The sequence below is a fragment of the Emydura macquarii genome, unplaced genomic scaffold, assembly GCF_026122565.2.
Source record: "Emydura macquarii macquarii isolate MOO-44397 ecotype Brisbane River unplaced genomic scaffold, CSIRO-AGI_Emac_v2 contig_318, whole genome shotgun sequence".
In the NCBI taxonomy this organism is placed as follows: Eukaryota; Metazoa; Chordata; order Testudines; family Chelidae; genus Emydura; species Emydura macquarii.
Window position 1 is genome coordinate 12,708,898 of NW_027130455.1, and position 20,282 is coordinate 12,729,179.

A 20,282-nucleotide genomic window follows, 5' to 3' on the forward strand; every position below is an offset into this window, starting at 1 on the left:
ATTTTTTCATTTCCCACACAATCAGGACAAACTGGATATTTCCTGCAGTGTCTGAGGCTGATTTGGCTAACTTTAAACTCTGCTAATTATAGAAAAGAATACAGAAGCCCTATTTTTATTCTATTTTAAAATATTACAGATGAATTCTCAATGAATAGATCTATTTTGGTGCACAATTATTTAATTACAGTAGAACCTCAGAGTTACAAACACCAGAATTAAGAATTAGTCAATCACACACCTCATTTGGAAGTGGAAGTATGCAATCAGTCAGCAGCAGAGACAGAAAAAAAAAAAGCAAATACAATACAGTACACTGTTAAATGTAAACTACTAAAAATATAAAGGGAAAGTTTAAAAAAAATGAGTTGATAAGGTAAAGAAACTTTCTGTGCTTGTTTCATTTAAATTAAGATGATTAAAAGCAGCATTTTTCGTCTGCATAGTAAAGTTTCAAAGATGTATTAAGTCAATGTTCAGTTGTAAACTTTTGAAAGAACCACCATAATGTTTTGTTCAGAATTACGCACATTTCAGAATTATGAAGTACCTCCATTCCCAAGGTGTTCGGAACTCTGAGGTTCTACTATATATATAAAATTATGTCTTTTTCTCCCCTGCAAACCCATGTCATAATGCTACAGGATTTCATGTGAGTATAAGGGTCCATACATGCAGATCCAATTACAGAATCAAGGCCTAAGAATGTAAATTCTGACAGAACCTCAGTTATCATAATGTCACAGGTTGAGGGTGGTGAAAGAGGGAGAACAACGGTGCTGAGCTTTTATAAAACGTGGTGGGCAAAACTTGCTGTCAAACCTCTGCTGTACCGCTGCTTTGTGAATTATTTTTTTGTTTAACCAATTTTTAGATACACAGTACTAATGTAAACCACTAAACAAAGTTTGCTAGCATTAAACGTGACTTACAGGGATTTGGGATTTTAAAAATATAAGACAGTCAAAAGGGGGCAAGGTCAAGACTTATACTGCTTTTGTTAATTTGGGGATAAAGTGTTAAGATAGCCACAATGCTGAACTTTTAGTTTATTTCACATCTTGAGCAACTTTTTTCTGTAGTCCCTCCATCAGTATTGCCCAGCATGCTTTCAGCTGAGACAAATCCTTGTCCATTTGTACTCAAAGGGAGTTTTGCCATTGTGTCAATAGGATTGGGATTTGGCCTCTGAAAATATAATGCATATGACAAAATATGTACCTGCAAAATACCAGATTTGTGGTTTCACCTGCTTATTTCATTCTCTTTTCCTTACAGCTTGTGATGCTGTATGATTTAATATGATCATTTATATCATTGGTGTTCCCACTGTTACACAATTGCAACAAATCTTGTACAAAGTACATCATGTAAGGAGTCAATGGAAAAGTTATGATTTGCTAAATAAGATTATCCTGTTTAAATCCATGTATCATCATTGTGTCTGAAGTTATCAATAATGGCTATGTATCTGTATCTCATGTGTTTTGTTCCCAGTAACACCCACAAAGTAGTTTACATCCAGGCTATGTCTACACTACAGACCTTACAGTGGCACAGCTGCAAGGTCTCCCATGTAGCCACTCTGTGCTGACAGGAGAGAGCTCTCCCACCGGCATAATTAAAACACCCCCAACAAGTGGTGGTAGCTATGTCAGCAGGAGGGCATCTCCCACTGACATAGCTCTGTCCACACCGGCACCTCTGTCGGTGAAACTTATGTCAGTCAGAGATGTGTTTTTTCCCTGACCAATAAAAGTTTTACCACCAAAAGAACTAGTGTAGCCCCAGCCTCGCCAGCCCATTGTGAATGGACTATTGAAGCTTGATGGCCCATTAAGGATACTTTACACTAACAATGGGCCATAGAAGAAACTCACACACACACACCCTCCGCCCCCCAGTCAGCCTTCCTGCGGATGCCTCAGCAAGTACATGGTTAATAGCTGCCCCTGTGAGTCATCAAAGCATGTAAGAACCTGTGATATGCTCATGTGACCAGGGACTGCATCATGAGCTAGTAAGTCCTGGTCTACAGTCTACACTAGAGAGTTTTGTCGACAAAAGTCAGCTTTTGTCAACAAAACCGTGCTGGTGTACACACTGCAACCACCCCCATGCCGACAAAACTGACCTGTTTTTTTGACAAAATAAAACCACCTTTACAAGAGGTGTAGGGCTTTTGTCGGCACAGCTAGGGCGACGCAGTGTCAGTGTAGACACTGCGTCCCCTTATAGCAGTGGAGGGGTTGTCACACTTGTCCATTTTACCGCTCTGCTCAGGCTAGCTCCCAGCTGGGAGCTGGGCGAGAAGCCCCAGCTGCTGTAAGCCCAGGGTGGCTGGTTTGCGGCTTCCAGCTGCGAGCCAGGACCGGGCAAGATGTAGGCAGCTGGTGCCCTGGTCCCGGCTGCGAGGTAGAACCGGGCTTGGACGTGGCGGCTGCCTCCCGGCTCCTGGCTCCAATTCCAGATGCGGGCAGTTGCCACCTGGCTCCCAGTTGCGAACTGGGAGCCAGGCAGGACACGGCGACGGGCGGCTGCTGCCCGTGGGAGCCGGGACCAGGCAGGATGTGGGCGGCTGCACTCACGCTCCCAGCTGGGACGGGAGAGTGGGGAGGCAGCCTTCACAGATCCCAGGAGCCCGGTGGGTGTCTTAGCTCCCCCCTACACTTCCCCTTAGGATGGTGGAAGTGCTCCTGGTGAGGACTCATGCCACTGAGCTAAGGAGAGCAGTGTGGATATCAGCCAGGTGGCTGGAAGTCAACATAACATATGTTGACAACATTTTCTAGTGTAGATAAGGCCTAACTTTCCATGCACCTGGGCTATGAGCTTTGTTTGAGCCAATAAATTTCAAGGCACATGGCAAAGGATATAAAAGACCCCTGTGATATCTCCATTTTGCCTCTTTCCTGCCCTGATTCTCTGGACTTACAACAAAAAGGAGCATTTTGAACTATGGACTGAGGACCTTCCAATCTTTTGGAAGTTACCAGAGAGATTTTACAAACTAGCAGTCTATTCCATCACTGCTGCAAACCTGATATAAGGACTTTGCAACTATTTACATGTATATGATCTATTAACCATTTTTAACTCTTTTTCTTTTCTTAAAAATCTTTAGATTTTAGTTACTAAAGTACTGGCAGCAGCATGATTATTGGGTAAGACTGGAGTTATATATTGACCTGGCTATGCGGCTGATCTCTCAGGATCAGAAGGACCCTATATTTGATTACATTGGTTTTCAGTAACCACTCATCATAAAGTACAGTGTCCGGGTGTTGAGACCAGGGCTGGAATGCCTAAGGAGACTGCATTTTTAACTTCGTTAACCAGCGTGGTGAGACAGAAGTTTATGTTTGTTACTGGCTTGATATAATCTAATGAGAATAACTACCAGTTTAGGGGGAGTCTGCCCATTTCTCAGTAGTCTGTCCTGAATTTGGCCTTCTCAGCTGTGACCCACAAAGGCACGGTGACACAGCTGTTCTTAGTTAAATGTTCTTTTGAGCATCTGAACTTCGAGGTCAACAAACTGGTGCACAAGTTACTTATCTTCTCCTTTCCCTGCAACGGGGTTATGTAATATGAACAAGTACAACTCAGATAAAAGGACAAAAATGCATATTATCTTTTGCTGTTTTATGGGCTATGAGGGCTAATAAAATGATTTAGCACACAAAGCTCAATAGTACAGCTCCAATAGTAAAATCTTCCTGCATTTGGACTTGTGTTGCAGTGAACAAAGACATTATTAAATAGGTGGCTAAGAGAAAGTAAAAAATGGACACAATACATGCTGGATTAATGTCTAACTTGATGACATCTCAATGCAATTCAGCACCTATATCTCCTTCCTACGGATCATGCACCCACATTCCTACAATGATAAGCCCCATCCACTTGTCTGGCTTTCCAATTAAAAAAAAGCAGGGTGTTAAACCATGTCAAGAGGAGGACTAGTTTATTACTAAAAAATGTAGATGTATATTATAAAGTGGTTGCTAAGAAGAGAACTGTGTGTATTGGTAATGAAATACAGAGCCTCTTATATTCTTAGGTCATGTGTTCAAATAAAAACCAGCATGGTAATGACTGAAAGTTATCATCTGTTGGTCATTTGATGGCCCAAGTGGAATGAGTTTGGTGGTCACTGACCAGTTGCCAAGGGCCAGGAGTCCATAACACAAAAGCTCCATCACAGGCATCTTGAAGTGATACCCTCTACCCCAAGTTACCAGCTCACTTTTGTTTGTTGAGAGATTTGTTTGTAGTCTTAGCAGACAGAGCAATGATTGAATGGGCATGGAGAACAAATGATCCACTTATTTTCAGGAAGTGTCTTGCTTAATCAGGGTTGGAGTACATTGGTGAGGTACGTGTGCGATGTGGCTTCCCATAATGTCTATTTTCTGTAGATAAATAGAGAATTCCAAAGGAAGAACCATATATTGTAATAAGTGTTGACCTGTACAAAAATGTGAAATAAAGATAGTCTGCAACCCAAAGATCTTACAAACTATAGCCCCAATTCTAGGAACACTGAGGCAAATGAGCACATTTAAGTACATCATTAATCCTGTTCCAGAGGGGTAGCCGTGTTAGTCTGTATACAGCAAAAACAACGAGAGTCCTGTAGCACTTTAAAAACTAACAAATTTCTGCAGGCATAAGCTTTCGTGGGCTGCATCTGATTCATCTGCATCTGACAAAGTGGGTTGATTGTTATGGAATGACTCGTGTGCATAAATGCTTGCAGGATCAGGACTCAGAGACAGAAACGGAGGACACAGGGTGCTTAGAAGAGGGAGTATATCTCCTCCTTACTCCTTTGTTACTAATAACACCTCAGATCATTAAAACTGAACTAATTTAAATATACAATTAAGTTCCATTTTGTATTTTCTTCATTTCGCCCAATGGAAAACATGAAGTTACTTTCATTTATGTGTCCAAGTACATTGGAATGTATTAAAACAAATCTATTAATGTTAGGATTCATGAGACCGTATACACAATCTAACTAGCCCCTGGGTTGCTAGACCAGCACTAAATTACTAACACAGAAATACATAGCTAGACCCTGAGAGCCTTATTCACAGGAGTCATCCCATTTCTATATTCAGACCTTGTTTAAGATGAAGTCAAGGGAGTGGCACCTGCTTACACCAGGTCTGAATTTGACTCCTTGGCATACATGGAACTAGTGATATGAGTAAGTGAAGCAGGACTTACCCTTGTTATACTGATTACAGGCCTGATCCTGAAAAAGCTTTCCAATGTAGCTTTACTGTTAAATGAGCAGTCCCATTGAAGTCATTGGGACTATTCATTCACGTGCTTACAGGAGTGGGCCCAAATGTAGTTATTTACTTGGTGTAACTAGCAAAGTGAGCAGCAACATTTTTTTTATTTCTACATCAAAATTCATGTAGGTGTAAAGCTTTGCCAGACGCTGACAAAGTATGAGAGCATGAGCCTAAATGCTATTAAATTATGCAGTCTGTGTGTGTGTAACTAATTATAGCGTGGCAATAGGTTGAAGTGGCTGTTCTATTCTAACCCTCTATTTCCAGTTGCTTATAACTTTCTTTAAAAGCATTCCTTGGGGGCTGAAATTTGCTACTCTTGCTCTTGGCTCAAAGGTGATTGAAGAAAATGATAGGAGCTATTTCTGACTTACATGAGCCTGAAAGGAATGCAGTCCCTCCTGCGCTCTCCCTGGTGCCTTAGTCCTTGTGAGCTAGCATGGGAGTGAAATTAGTCAGTGTAGCCCACTCTGAAGTGCTCAGAGAAGGATCCTTATCAAGTTCAATCCCCTGCCACATCCTAAGAACACAGACAGCTTGGTATGATTGGGAAAAGAGTATTGGTAGCATTTGGCAGCTGGAGTGTGTTGCAGAGCACTCGCTATGATCAGTGTAAGTTACCAGTGAGACACTGTACGCCCGATTCGCAGATCAATAAGGTTTAATGTGCAAATGATTTCTTAGATAGTTCAATACAAAACCAAAAATTAGCTACGGCATATCCATACTCACTAGACCCAAGAAATTATGTGTTCACTCCAGAGGTTATATACAGGAACAGCTTGCTTCAGGAGCCCTGCCAGGTGATCAGGCCAGCAGCATCTCCTGTGGCAATGAAGTGTGCTCCCTTGCCTGGGTGGTGGCTTTTTAGACCCCTTTTTTACACAACATCCATTCATTGACTTATTCTAGATGACGTTCTCATGTCCTTCACTTTCTCTATCCTTCATTGTTAGTAATAACTAGTATTCATGTTCTCACCATGATAAATTGGAGCAAAACAACATCTTGCAGTGTGAGAGGCAGTGGGAAAACTCACCCCAAATGGTGGGAAAGAGCACCCCTTAACATAAAATGTGTAAATGCTTGTCCTTGTTCATCTTTATCTATGGGCAGCTGTAAATTATCAGCGTGAGTTCTGTGGCACCCTAATGACTAACAGATTTATTTGGGCATAAGCTTTCGTGGGCAGAAACCCACTTCGTCGGATGGATGAAACATGTAAACTATCAAGCTATATGCTGTATTGTGCCAAACGCACATTAGTTATTATTTGCTGTGGTGCGCAGAAACTGAGATACCACAAGGTTACTCAGCAATCTATTGATCTCTGCCAAATGTAAAAAGCAGTCAGGCTGCTGAGGGTAGGCCTCAGACAGTGGTCAAGCAATCTCACCAGTGGTCAAGCAAATCAGTCAAGCAACTCAGGCCACACTAGGCCTCCAGCAAAGTGGGCAATATCATAGGATCAGATGAAGGGTTGTAGACAGTTTTATTAGTTGGAAATGGGTGAGTTGCTTTACCTGTGGAGGTGGTCTTGAGGAAACTATAGCTATCTGGGCAGTGTTAATCAGGGCACTTATCACTGGCGTTGGGTAGGGTTACAAGGATTTTTTTTCCCTTTTAGCAACTGGGTAGGTGTAACAGGTGTACTCTTTAAAGGTAGGAAGGGCTAGGGGGATCAATCAACCCCTATTCCATGGCATGGCCCTTTAAGGTCCCTAAACCTGTGGAGCAGATGAAGACCTAGGGAAAAGCAGAGGCAGATGTTGGGAAAGAGCAAGTGGTCACAGGGAGTAGTTAGTGTTTGGAGAAAACACAGACGATTGGCTGCTTAAGGACCTGGGACCAGGAGCCTTGTAGTGTAGAGTGGGGCAAGGCTCCCCTCTTCCCCAGCAACCAGGGTAAGTGCTGTGAAAGAGAACAGCATATAGTCTGTCTCTTCCCTCATAACAGGGAAGGACTGCTCTCCTAGGCCAGGGATGTAATGGTCTAGGGCCTGGATTTTCAAAGGTATTTAGGCTCCTGAGTTAGGATACTTTTAGGGATCTAAGCCTAAATAAAAAGAGGCCAGCTAGGAAAAGCTGATCAAGGGCTGTACCTGGTGTGAATCCACACAGCCCCAAGCAGGTCAGTGGGACTCTGAATGGGGGGGACAGAAAGGAAATGAGGTCAGATCCAGACTGGGGCTGAAAGGCAAAGGTCCTTGAATGCAAGGTCAAGGAGTTTGAACTTGATGCATAGGGAATGAGGAGCCAGTGGGGGGATGTGGTCAGAACAAGGGTGAGAGATGATTTTGTAGGAGCATTTTGGACAGATTCAAGGGGACTGATTGAGTATCTAGAAGACTGGAGAAGAGGAGGATAAACAGGATGTGGCCATGGACCAGGCATGAGGGAAGGAAGAATGGGAGGAGTTTTAGTTGATGCCCAGTTTATGGGCCTGAATGTCACATATGATGTGGGTGCAAGCAACCATAAAGGGGGTAGTGAAGAGGGCTAACAATGAAAGAAAATGGACCTGATTCTGTAGCGTGTTGTTGCTATTTTGTGCCATTCCAGCTGCCCTAAATCTCCTGCCCCACTTGTAAATGGGAGATCTCCTGCGCCTCTTTGATCCATTTGGCAAAGCCAGTGGTAAGAGCAGTGCCCCTGAGCTACTTTTCCCCCAACTGTGCCACTTAACAAGTGTCACTTCACCTTAAGATTTTTGTATCCCAGTTTTGTATCAATACAGTAGGGAATAACACTTACCTACGTCACGGGGCATTATAAAGCTTAATTAATTAACGTGTAAGATTCTTGGATGGAAGTTGCTATAGCAAGGCAAATTATAGCTAGCGCTTTCTGTAGTCAAGATTGAATATTATTCTAAATGCCTCATAGAAATGCACAGAAAAATAAATCTTTCTTTGCAAAACACTTTGTAAATGTCTTTAAAATTATTATATTGTAATAAATTGAGTAGTGCTTATGTCTCTATACAGGACACAATTGGAACAGTTCAACTGAGTGTCATTGGTCCTAGGCTGTGAGTAGCATTAACAAAAAGTTTCCATTAGCAAGAGGTAAGGGTTTGTGCTATTAGAGAAACGGGGACTGAGTCCTAGTCCTGCTTTCACCACTAAGTCACTATGAGGTGCAGTATGAATGACAAAAGAGGCCATCCATTTATTATGTTATCACAGGCACATGTAGTGCCCAAACCTGGCTACGCTGGGAAGATGAAGGGCTGAGGTTTTCCTCTCTGCTTGCACCCATAACCTCCTCCTTCTGGCCTTTTTTTCTCTGTAATTTAAACAAACAACCACAAAAACAAACTAGGCCAACTTCCTATGCATTTTTTTTTTTAATTGGGGAGAATGTAGCTTTTACTACTATAAATTAATCCCAATAACGGTGGATCTCAAGAACTGTCTTTATTTCTGCATGTTTGGATGGGACCTCTACCACTTTCATGGCTGCGCTCCAGAAGATGTAAGATTATGGAGGCAGTTCCAAGTGCATTTGAACTCCCCCACAAACCACAATCTCAGCCCAAACCCCTATGTTGTGGTGTGGTGCTTGCTACAGTTAAGTTGAATTTGATTATTATTAAAATGCACCAAAGTGATTCTTTCTTCACAATTGGCTGAGTACTGCCAATGTGTTTGGTATCATAAGAGACAGAGAGGAAAACGTGGTGCCAGCTGAGCGGTGGGCACCCTATAACACACAGTGGGGTGCCTGTTCTATTAGCATAGTGGATTCCATACAACAGACAGAAGACACTGTCTCAGGAATTTACTGGGTGCCATATAATGCACAGTGGGGGCCAAGTCTAGTCAGGATGTTAGGCATCATACAACACACAGAGGAGGGCATGATCTCCTCAGCATGACTGTTAGCCCCAAGCCAGCTGAGAGAAATTTGGGGTCCAGGTACATCATTTTTGCTTGGTCCTCACCGCCTCCCATTTCACTTTATTTGCACAGATATTTTGAGGGGGAGCTCTGAGCTCAGGGTCCCAGTACAGTTGACCCCTCTCAACCCCTCTCGTGTCAGCCCTGATTAGCCCTCCATGACAGCTATGTTCCATTGGAACATTTACAGTGTTGACCAATAAAGGAAGGCTCATGAGTGCAGAAGACAGCATTTTCACAGGAGCTGGATCTAGACTCTGGAACTACTTTGCACAAGAGAATATAATGAGCACTAGCCTCACCACTGTCTCCTATTTCCATCTCAACCTCAGTGCAAGTGTACACGTCTTTGATATACAAGGCAACACCTCCTACCTTTTTTCCCTGTCTGTCTTTCTTGAGCAAGCTGTACCCTTCTATACCAATATTCCACTGTGATGCCAACTATGTCATAGTTGTGTTTATTCACTAGTATTTCTATTTCTTTCTGCTTATTTCCCATACTTCTTGCATTAGTATACAGACATCGAAGATACTGATTTGATTTCCCCTCTGTGTTCCCTCTTGTCTCTCCTTTGTTCCTCCTATAATTGCCCATGCTTCCCCCTTCCTCTAAGTCTCCATGTTTTGACTTACCTGTGGGCTTTTGTCAAAGCCCATCTCACCAGGTTAGCCAACCTGTATCCAAAGATGCTCTTCGCCTTCCTTGATAGGTGGAACCCATCACCTTCTTTCCAGAACAGCATCCCGTGGTCAGGGAATCCAAAGCCCTTCTGGCAAAACCATCTGTGCAGCTATGTATTCACCTCCAGGATGCATCTGTCTCTGCCTGAGCCCCTACACTGGGCTGCAATGATCAAAGAGAAGACCACCTGCACCTCTAACTTCTTCACCCTTACTCCCCGAGGCCAGTAGTCACTTCTGATCTGCTCAGGGTCCTACCTCACAGTATTGTTAGTGCCCACATGGATGAGTATAATTGCCCATGCTTCCCCCTTCCTCTAAGTCTCCATGTTTTGACTTACCTGTGGGCTTTTGTCAAAGCCCATCTCACCAGGTTAGCCAACCTGTATCCAAAGATGCTCTTCGCCTTCCTTGATAGGTGGAACCCATCACCTTCTTTCCAGAACAGCATCCCGTGGTCAGGGAATCCAAAGCCCTTCTGGCAAAACCATCTGTGCAGCTATGTATTCACCTCCAGGATGCATCTGTCTCTGCCTGAGCCCCTACACTGGGCTGCAATGATCAAAGAGAAGACCACCTGCACCTCTAACTTCTTCACCCTTACTCCCCGAGGCCAGTAGTCACTTCTGATCTGCTCAGGGTCCTACCTCACAGTATTGTTAGTGCCCACATGGATGAGTAGCATGGAGTATTAGTCAGAGGGCTGGATGATCCTCAACAATCCCTCCACAAGTCTCAGATATGGGCCCCTGGCAGGCAGCACACCTCCTGGAATGCCATATCAGGCTGACAGATGGGTGCCCCCATCCCACTCAGAAGGGAATCACCAACCACCACTACACTACGTTTTCTCTTGGGAGTGGTGACCGCAATCCTCCCAGCCTTGTGGGTACAGAACTTCTCCTCCTTCATCTTTGAGGGCTGTGGCGGGGTGTCTGCCCTGCACTGGCCAGGAAGGCATTAAGAAGGCCCTGGGGGAAGCAGCCAATGGGAAGAAGCTGCAGGATAGCCAGTCAGGGCCTGGGGCCCAGTATAAAAGGGAGCTGCCAAGCAGAACAGGGGCAGTCAATCCCAGGAGCTTGAGGAGGGAAGGCAAGGCTGGCTGCCCTGCAGGTGGAAGGAGGTCAGCACTTGGAACAGAGCAGTGGCTGACTGCTGGAGCTCAGCAGAGCAGATGCCCTGATACAAGCGCGGAAGAGGTACTGGGGCTGTGGGGAAGTGGCTCAGTGAAGTCTGTTGAGGAGTTGGGGGAGAGGCGGTAAAAGTTAGCTGCACACAGGGTTCCTGGGCCGGGACCCAGAGTAGTGGGTGGGCCGGGGTCCCTCCACACCTCCCCCAGACTGCCGTTGGGGTGGTGGTAGACTGCAGTGGCCACTGAAGTAAGTGGTAGAACCAGGACTGCAGAATCCCCTGGGGGGAGACACAGATTGTGGCTTGGCCAGAGGGTTGGGTCAGGAAGAGGACATGGTGGGTCCTGATGGCGGTGAGAAGGACTACCGGTGAACTCTGAGGAAGGGTGATGGAGCACACGCACGGACGTGGGCATCTGCTTGAGCTATTTCCCAGACCACCAGCAGGAGGCGCCAGCCTGGCGATGAGCGCTGTGAGCCTGTCACAGAGCAATTCCTCATCTCTTTTTGCTAGGGCAGCATAATGGTTCTTCATCACTATAGTCAGTGGGTTGAAGAAGCGGTGAATCAGTGCCTCCTGCTAGAAGTAACCATCAGCCAGAGTCCTCTCTGGGACAGAGCTGTATCCTCCTCCCCTGGTGGTGTAACAGCAGTCTCTCTGGATAATTCCTCAGCCTTGGAGGTCTCCATATGAATATTCTTGATAAATTCCTTATGTGCTCAGATGCTCAGCCTAACTGCCTCCTCCTGTAGCTTTCCACCTTTCTGAGAGATTCTACCAGCCGACATCTTTCACACTAGACAGTCTCCCCTCTCTGGCTTTCTTTGAAAGGGAAATGCAGGCCACAGTTTCTGCAAATCCACACCAGGATCTGGTAGAGGCATCCATTTCAACATTGCCAATGATAATCTGCTGGTTGGGAAACAAGTTCTCTGCCTATAGCTTTCTGAAGAGTCTTGTGTTCTTAAAAGTGCAACCATCATGCACATTCCCTGACCAGCCAACACTAACGTCAGTGAAGCTCCCAGATAGTTCACCAACTCTTTCATAATCATGAAAACGTAGCCCATTCTGTTGATGTGCTCTGGGGCCAAAATAGGGATGTGCGTGCCTCCTATTGCTCCACTGCAGTTTGGGAACCCCATAGCTGCAAAGCCATCCACTATGTCCTGCACATTGCCGAGTCACAGTCCTGTGTAGCAAGAGACAATTAATGGCCCTGCACACTTGCATGACAATGGACCCCACTATGGATTTTTCCACTCCAAAATGACTTCCCACTGACTGATAGCAATCTAGCATTGCAAGGTTCCACAATGTGATTGTCACTTGCTTCTCCACTGTCAGTGCAGCTCTCAGTTTGGTATCCCTGCTTTGGATGGCTGGGACGAGCTCAGCACACAGATCCAGGAATGTGGCCTTGCACATCCAAAAATTCTGTGGCCAAGGCTCATAATTCCAAACCTGCATTATAATGCAATCTCATGTCTTGGGCCCAGAAGCGGCACTCTGCACTGCTCCATGAACATGGACAACAACCTTGAACTGGTTCTTGCTATGTCCCACAGCAAACTGACCACCAGGAACTGTCATATTCCCTGCGGTTCTTCTTGCGGCTCTACAAATACCAGTGGATTGTGTGTCTTGTGCTTGCAACGCTCATGACAATAGTGCAGAGCTGTGCAGGCTCCATGTTTCTGTCAGAGATCACAGACAGCAACAAGTTCTGTGTGGGTTCATGGGAAATTGAAAAGAGGCACAAAAATTATGGAATAGAGATGAGATGATGGGATGGAGAGCATTGCATTTTGAGAAGTTGACCCCTGGCTCCCAGTCACCCCTATGTGAGTTGTTTCTGCCCCAAAATGCAATGCCAAAACTACCCAAAAGACAGTGCACTGAATGGTGTCAGGCTGCACATTAGAAACCCATGCTGCATTGTACTGTGCAACTGTGAAGATAAGTGTCATGGACCGAGGGTTTCTTGTACATAGATGTCAGTAGGGTTCCACTGTTGAAGCAGATTGTGATGTTCAGGAAGTTGAGGCTGGTGTGGGAGTGTTCTAAGGAGAGTTTGATGGATGGGCTGTGGTTGCTGAAGTGGTGGAAATCTATTAAGAAGTTTAGGTCATCTGTCCAGAGGATGAAAATATTATTGATGTTTACGCAGGTATATCACTGGTTTCATGATGCATTTGTCCAGAAATTCTTTTTCAAGGTGTCTTATGAAGAGGTTGGAATACTGGGGAGCCATCCAACTAGCCACAGCTGTTCCTATGGATTGGACAAAGTGTTTGTCGTTGAACATAAAATTGTTATGGGTGAGGATGAAACAGATGAGTTTGGTGATGTGTTTGGGATGGATATCTGACTATTGTCCATTGTCTTTTAGCTATTTGAGGCAGGCAGCGATTCTGTCATTATGAGGAATGTTGGTGTATAGGGAAGTGACATCCATGGTGGTGAAGATGGTGTTCTGAGGGAGGTTATTAATGTTGTGGAGTTTCTGGACGAAGTCAGTTGTGTCCTGAAGGAAACTGCTCCTTGGTATGGTCAGTGGTTTGAGGATGGTTTCTACAAATCCTGATAGTCCTTCAGTAAGAGTCCTGATCTTCAGTAAGATCCAGATATGATGAAGCTATGCAGGTTCCCTTGTTTGTGTATTTTGGGAAGCATGTAAAAGGTCCCTGGGATATGTTTGTGGAAGATGAGGTTGTAGAGTCTCTCTTGGAGTTTCTTGAGACAGAGGAGGCGAGTTCTTTTAAGTGTGTCTCTACCTACCTGCATAGCCTTAGTCTTGCTTTAGCCAGCTGTCTTTCGTTCTGATGCAGATCTCCATTAGACATAAGAGAGCAAAGAGATTATCCTACTTCCATTTCATCCTGTGTTGACCAACCAACTCCCTAGCAGGCTTCACATGAATGAGGGGCAGCACTGCGTCAAGCTGGAAAAACCCTTCAGGAAGCAGTTCTGGGAGTGGAAGAACACATGCTCATCACAATCATGTGGGTTTGGTACTTACATTCTCTCCTGTAGCTTCTTGGAGGTGGGACGGGCATTTTGTGATCAGAACAACTGAATACTGCAGAGAGAGCCAGTGGGATGAATTCAGATGTGTTCCTCTGCCAAGGGGCTGACATTTCCTACCCTGGGAGCAAGAGCTGACCCTGCCTCACAGCGTGGTCACAGGCACACAGGCAGACATGGGGTAGCGCTGATGTCCCACTTTTGCAAACTGAGGCACGGCAACTATGGTTACCATCTTTTGAAATGCAAAAAAACCAGCACCCCCCTTTCACAAGACAAGCTCGCTGCAACCTCAACCCTAAGACAACTCCGCAACCCGCCCCCCACTTCAACAGCCAGTTTTAGTATCTAGAGAGATAACACTTATAGATAAGATTGATAACATCATCAATAACAAACAACCATTTGTTTTATCAGCACATTTTGCCAGCCAGGCTTCGTAATCTGTTTTGTTTTGTCAGTTGTCACTGAATGTGCGATTTCAAATGCTTTTTCCCCCCCTGGGGTGTGTAGTGGGATCCCTCACACCGTTGTCTGATCTTTCATTTTGTAATATGCCTCACACATCTCCGCACGCTGGCGTGACTCAAACCTTCTCTCACACAAGCGCGCGGTGCGTGTGCGTTGGTGGGCAGCCAGCTGCCGTGTTTTCAACCCTTTTGATCAGGTGTCGTTTAAACCGCTGAAGCGGGAGCAAACGCTGCGGGCAGCATCTTTAGCTGGACACGGGCCCGTCTAACATACGATCGCCCCATGTATTGTGAAAATAATGCAAATTTTTAGACCCAGGTAAAAAAATAACCCAGCAGATTAAATGATTATTGTAATTGGTGGCAAAATCCATTAAAAAGAAAAACCCTGACAGGCTGGTCAAATCCCGGCCAGGGGCTAACCCTCATGGCAACACTAAGATTGGAGCCAGAAGTCCCGGATCCCAGCTAGTCCTCTAGAGCCTGGGTAGCACCAGCAATTGGTTCCAGACTGGCCGGCACCGAGCTCCCCGGACCCGCCCCAGCTCGCGCTGAGGAGACACAGGCGGCCACGTGCAGCGGCACCACACACGATGCCGACAGCTTCTCCGCCGCGCTTGTTGCGCCAGGAGGGAGGAGTGTCACGTGGTGCGCGGGGGGCGGAGCTGAGTGAGTGACGTGACCGGACGGGGCGGGGTCGGGCCGCTGGGGGCGGGGCCGAAGCGGCGAGTCACGTGATTCGGGCGGCCCGGCGGAAAGCTCTGAGGTGGAGCTGTGCGGCCGCCATTTTCCTGCGGCGCCCAGTGTGCGTGTGTGTCCCCCGACCCCGGCCGAGCGGAAGGAGCGAGGGGCGGGGACGGCGGCTGGGCGGGGGGGGGAGGAGGAGGGGTCCCTGTCCTAGTGACAGGGCCGTCCCTGGGGGCGGAGCGCAGCCGCCCGCGGCGGGGCAGAGGAGCGACGTGTCCGAGCGGATCCGTCCTCCCGTCCCGTCCCAGCCTGGCACCGCGCGGCGGCTCCACAGCACCATGTCGGGACAGAGCCTCACCGACCGCATCACGGCGGCGCAGCACAGCGTGACCGGCTCGGCCGTCTCCAAGACCGTCTGCAAGGCCACGACCCACGAAGTCATGGGGCCCAAGAAGAAGCATCTGGACTGTGAGTACCGGGGGGGCCGTGGGGACTGTGAGTACCGGGGGGGGGGGCTTCTCCCCGGGGACTGTCAGTACCGTGCTGGAGGAAAGAGCTCCGTCCCCCGTTCCCCCCTTTCTAGGGCCGCCCCACCTTGAGGCATCTTTCCCCCCCAGGGTCCTAGGACTGTGAACACTATAACCCGGGGGGCACTAAGGATTCCCCCCTGTCACCTTGGGGATATGAGTGTCTGGTAGGCATTTCTCCACCCCTGTAGGGTCTTCCACCGTTTCATAGGGTATGGGGATGATGAGTAAGTGGGGGGCTGCTCCCCTAGAGACCTTTCCCCAGCTCTGCTGGCATCATGGTGACTACTTGGGGGGCTGCCCCCTGTTTTTCTCCAGGTGCTTTGTCCACTGCGGCCTGGGGACTGTCCCCCTGTACTTTTATATGGACCTTCTCACGCCATGGGGACTGAGTATTGGAGAGGCTACCTCCAAATGCCTATGGCTGTGTCCCCAACTCTCTTCCACCCTGGGGGCTATGGGGACTTTGAGTACCTGAGGGGTTGTACCCTCCAAGGTATCAGTAGAAGGGTCCTTCCTCACAACCTTTTCCGAGACAAGGAGAGCAGTGGGGCTCAAGAATCGGAGCATGGACTATAAATGTGTTAGGAGCTGATCTTTCATGAACTGTCTACTAGAAAGGCACCCTGTCCCAAACTCTCCCACTGAGGGGATATTGGGGCCCAAGAAAAAGTTAATCGACTGAATCCACAGGGGAGTTTCCTCACCCACATAGGTTGCTGGAGGGCCCTACCCCTCGCAGCAGATATCCTAAATCCCTCCCCACAAATAGGTCACATGTATTGAGTACCTGAGGAGTTGATTCTCCTCTCCTTCTCCTATAAGTCCACCCTGATAATCCTACTTCACTCCCTCCAGTTTCCCTTCAGATCGTTAGGCCTAAGAAGACTCACCTAGATTGTGAATACCTGAAAGAGACTTTCCCTGTAGGGATCATGCCCTGCAGGGATCTCCCCATTAATTTTTGCTATGCAGTGGATTATGGGGCATACAATTCACTTGGTCATTGAGAATTTCAGGGGACATCCCCCAATAATTCTCTCCCACCCAGGGGATTGTGGGGATTTGAGTACTAGGGTGGCTGACTCCCCTCACAGCCCACCATAGGGACCTTCCTCTAATAGTTTCCCAACCATGGGATCTTGGGGCTCCAGAAGCACCTGAATTCAGTAGCGGGGGTGTTCACACCTTATTCTGATATATCCACATACAGTACTTTGTAGGTTTCCTCATTAACTATATCCCACCTATGAAACTATGAAGACCAAGAACCGGTACTTGAGGGAGAACCCATCCCAACTTCCCCATACAGCCACATGTAGGGACTTCTAATTCTCTCCCTACCAGGGATAATAGGATTCAAGAGGTACCAGGCTGTTGGGGACCACATATACATATACGAAACTGATACGCATTCCCTGTTTATCCCAGTAGTAATATTTTCTCCAACCTACTACATCATGGGGCAAGAGGAGGAGCACTTGTACTGCGTATATCTGATGTAGACTCCCCCCCAAACACATTTCTTAAAAATGTCTTGTTGAGGGCCTCGGGAAACACTTGATTTGTTGGTATGTGAGTGATGCTAGCCACTCTAGAGGGAATCCCTGTTTCCCCAAAGGATGCTCTCTTCAAAGTCTCTCTCCTTTTACTCTCTCTCCCTAACCTGGACTCTGAATAGTAATTGAGGAGTCATCCTCTTGTATTCCTGATAGTGACACCCTGAACGTTTTCCACCCATACCAGGATATCTTGGGGCCCAAGAAACACCTGACTTGCAAATAACCAAAATGCTCACTGAGAAAATACCTGCTTATATGTGTCTTAGTGGGCCCTTAGTTTCTACACACAGGGAATCACAGGACCACTGGATTCCAAGTAACTGGAGGATCCTCCATGGGCTTCTGCTGGGCCTCCTGCTTGACACACTACATAAGAGGGCGTGAGAAGCACATGTACTCTGATTAACTGAAACTTCCTATATACAACACATGAATTTTCCCATGCCCCATACACTTCCTACAGGATTGGCTAAATTGACCAGATAACTACTTTTCAGAGGTCAATACAGAAGAGAGGGTGGTGGGCTTTGACAGAGGCCCAGGAGCAACTCTTCCACCATAAACAGCTGCTATTAAGGGGGAGGTTGTTGGGCTTCATGTACAAGAGCTGTCCCTTGTCCTGTGTTCAGGAGCATAATCTTTCATACAAATATTTGGCTAGAAGGTTGCATTATGTTTTGAACTTCCCAACAAAAGCATCCCCCTGGTTGTTAGAATAAATTTTTTTCCCTTTCTTTCTTGGTCCCTCCACATTGAAGCCTCTTCATGGCTGCAAGTCACTGGGGGTTCTGCTGCTCTACTCCTCCCTTGGCCTATGAATAGTTCCAGTTCCTGCCTCTACATGGCATAACTGTTCCTTGCAGCAGAGTGAAGTTAACTTGTGTTTTTGGTCAATTTCACCTCTGCCTACTTGATTGAGCAATGAAACAGACTATTGTTCTCAGTTTTACTCTGCTGGTGTTTGACTAGTCAGGAGAAGTAGCAGCTACACTGGAGCTGCTTGTCTACTGACCTCATGGAAATGACATTTGGAAAATTTTCTTTGCAGTTGTAAGGAGTCAGAACATATCTTTTAAAATGAATACTTACATTCTGTAGAAATTGATGGCTTAGATCGTATCTGAATTCCTTGTACTTCTTATCTTGCCCCTACAACCACCCCCTGAATTCCCCCATACATATCCTATTCCCTGTAACCACAACTGGTCCAGAATTAATATTGGCCTAGGAGGAACTCTATTCCACACATCAGACTTCCAAAACTATAATAAGTTTACTAATCTAGGCACAAATCTACTGCTCAAGCTTTATCATGCTGATTATAATGAAAATTGAGATTTTTACTTCAGTGTTTTTTAATAAAACCAGCCCTGGGCAACTAGGGAAGTTGAATTTTGCAAGGCTGCCCTACAGTAATAAACCATGAGACCATGAAGTTCATGAAGCCAGGAGATCATGAAGTTCAAGAAGAAATTTCTGTGCTACATGTATACCTGTACAGACATCAAAACCTATGACTATCAGCATCCATTCCTGAAATCACCTGTATCTGCTCAGCTGAAGTGCAATATGTAGACTTTGAATAGCTCAACCCTCTGCATGCACCTTAGTCCATAAGACTATAGGCCCCCAGAAGATGTGCTGGACTGATAGGTATCTCCCTAATAAACCCTCCTATTCCTTCCCACCAAACTCTTTACTGTGCTACTTGGCCATTCGTGAGGGGCGTCTTTCTATCAAAGCAGTAATATAATTTTAACTCAGTTTGGTAGACTAAGCAATTTATTGTAATTTCACGCCATGCATGTGTTGGTTCAGTTTCTAGGTGCTATAATGATACAAATAATAAAATCTTGCTGGGCATTGTACAAACACAAAGTAAGACATTCTCAGCATGGGACATCTTACATTCTAAATTGACAGTGGGGTGGAGAAAGGAAGTATTTTCTCTATTTTAAAATTGAAGATCAGATGTACCAGAGGTTAAGTAGTTTGCTCAGTGTCATAGAGGAAATCTGTGGAAGAGTTGGGAGTAGAATCTATTTCATGAGTCCTAGTCCAGTGCCTTAAACATAAGATCAACCTTGAAATATAGCAGCAAATAAATTGGTCAGTTTTAATGAGGCGGTAGCTTATTTTTCGTTACGTACAAATGCCACTTTGTTCTCTAGCAGATTAACATCATTGAAGCAAAAAAGGAAAAGATACAGTATTTTATCTTCATATTTTCAGTCTGCTTGGCAGGATCACCTGAAGTCCTCTGTTGGCCTTGATTCCAAGTTTATAGTTTATTCAAAGATTTCTGAATATGTATTGTGGTCATGCCTGATTATTGTGCAAGACTAGATAATTGCAGTATTGTGACATTTTTCAAGCTATTCTTCCATCTTCCTTTCTGATTCCTGTATGATGCTATATAGGATTTCTTCTTTATCTCACTCTTCCTGGCTTTCCCTGAACAACTTCAGGAACATCAAGTATTGCCTTTTTCAGAGAACAAGAACTGGACATTCTTGTCCAAATCAGCAACTAGTTATTTGGTTCTCAGCTTCTTTTGAATTTCTGCATTTTACTTCATCTATAGAACACTTGGCATTAACATAGTATCTTCAGACTTCTGTTGCCTCACCGACTGACCTTGTTCAATGGCCATGTATCTTTGTGCTGCAACATTGTCTGACTTTTAATAGGGCCATCATCAACCTTAATATTTTGTGCAGTTCCAGGAAGGCTGCTCTGGAAAGGTCCCCTGTATTCTTTTGCAGCTTGGACTACGTGAACTAATAGACTGTTTCCATCTCCAGCTTCTGATTCTGAGAACTGTTTCTTGCTTATCATATGAATTAAGAAACAAAGGTTTAGATTTCATTTCAGTTAGCTTGTTTAGAGATTTTACATGTGAAGCACAAGGTAACAATACTTAATAACAAGATTGCAAAAGATATGGTTTATCCAACATTGATCGCTTTTCTGCTCCTTCC

At 45.7% G+C, this 20,282-nt stretch overlaps 1 protein-coding gene across 4 annotated transcripts in view; it reads left to right on the plus strand.

The window, feature by feature from the left end:
• The first annotated feature begins 15,396 nt into the window (after positions 1-15,396).
• The window catches only part of PICALM (phosphatidylinositol binding clathrin assembly protein), a 125,379-nt gene continuing 120,493 nt past the window's right edge, over positions 15,397-20,282 (plus strand). For all 4 annotated transcript variants that reach the window (XM_067568757.1, XM_067568739.1, XM_067568745.1 and 1 more), the window contains exon 1: positions 15,397-15,680. In XM_067568757.1, coding sequence (XP_067424858.1) covers positions 15,551-15,680 — 130 coding nt within the window. In that variant the 5' untranslated portion in view covers positions 15,397-15,550. The remainder of the gene's footprint in view (positions 15,681-20,282) is intronic.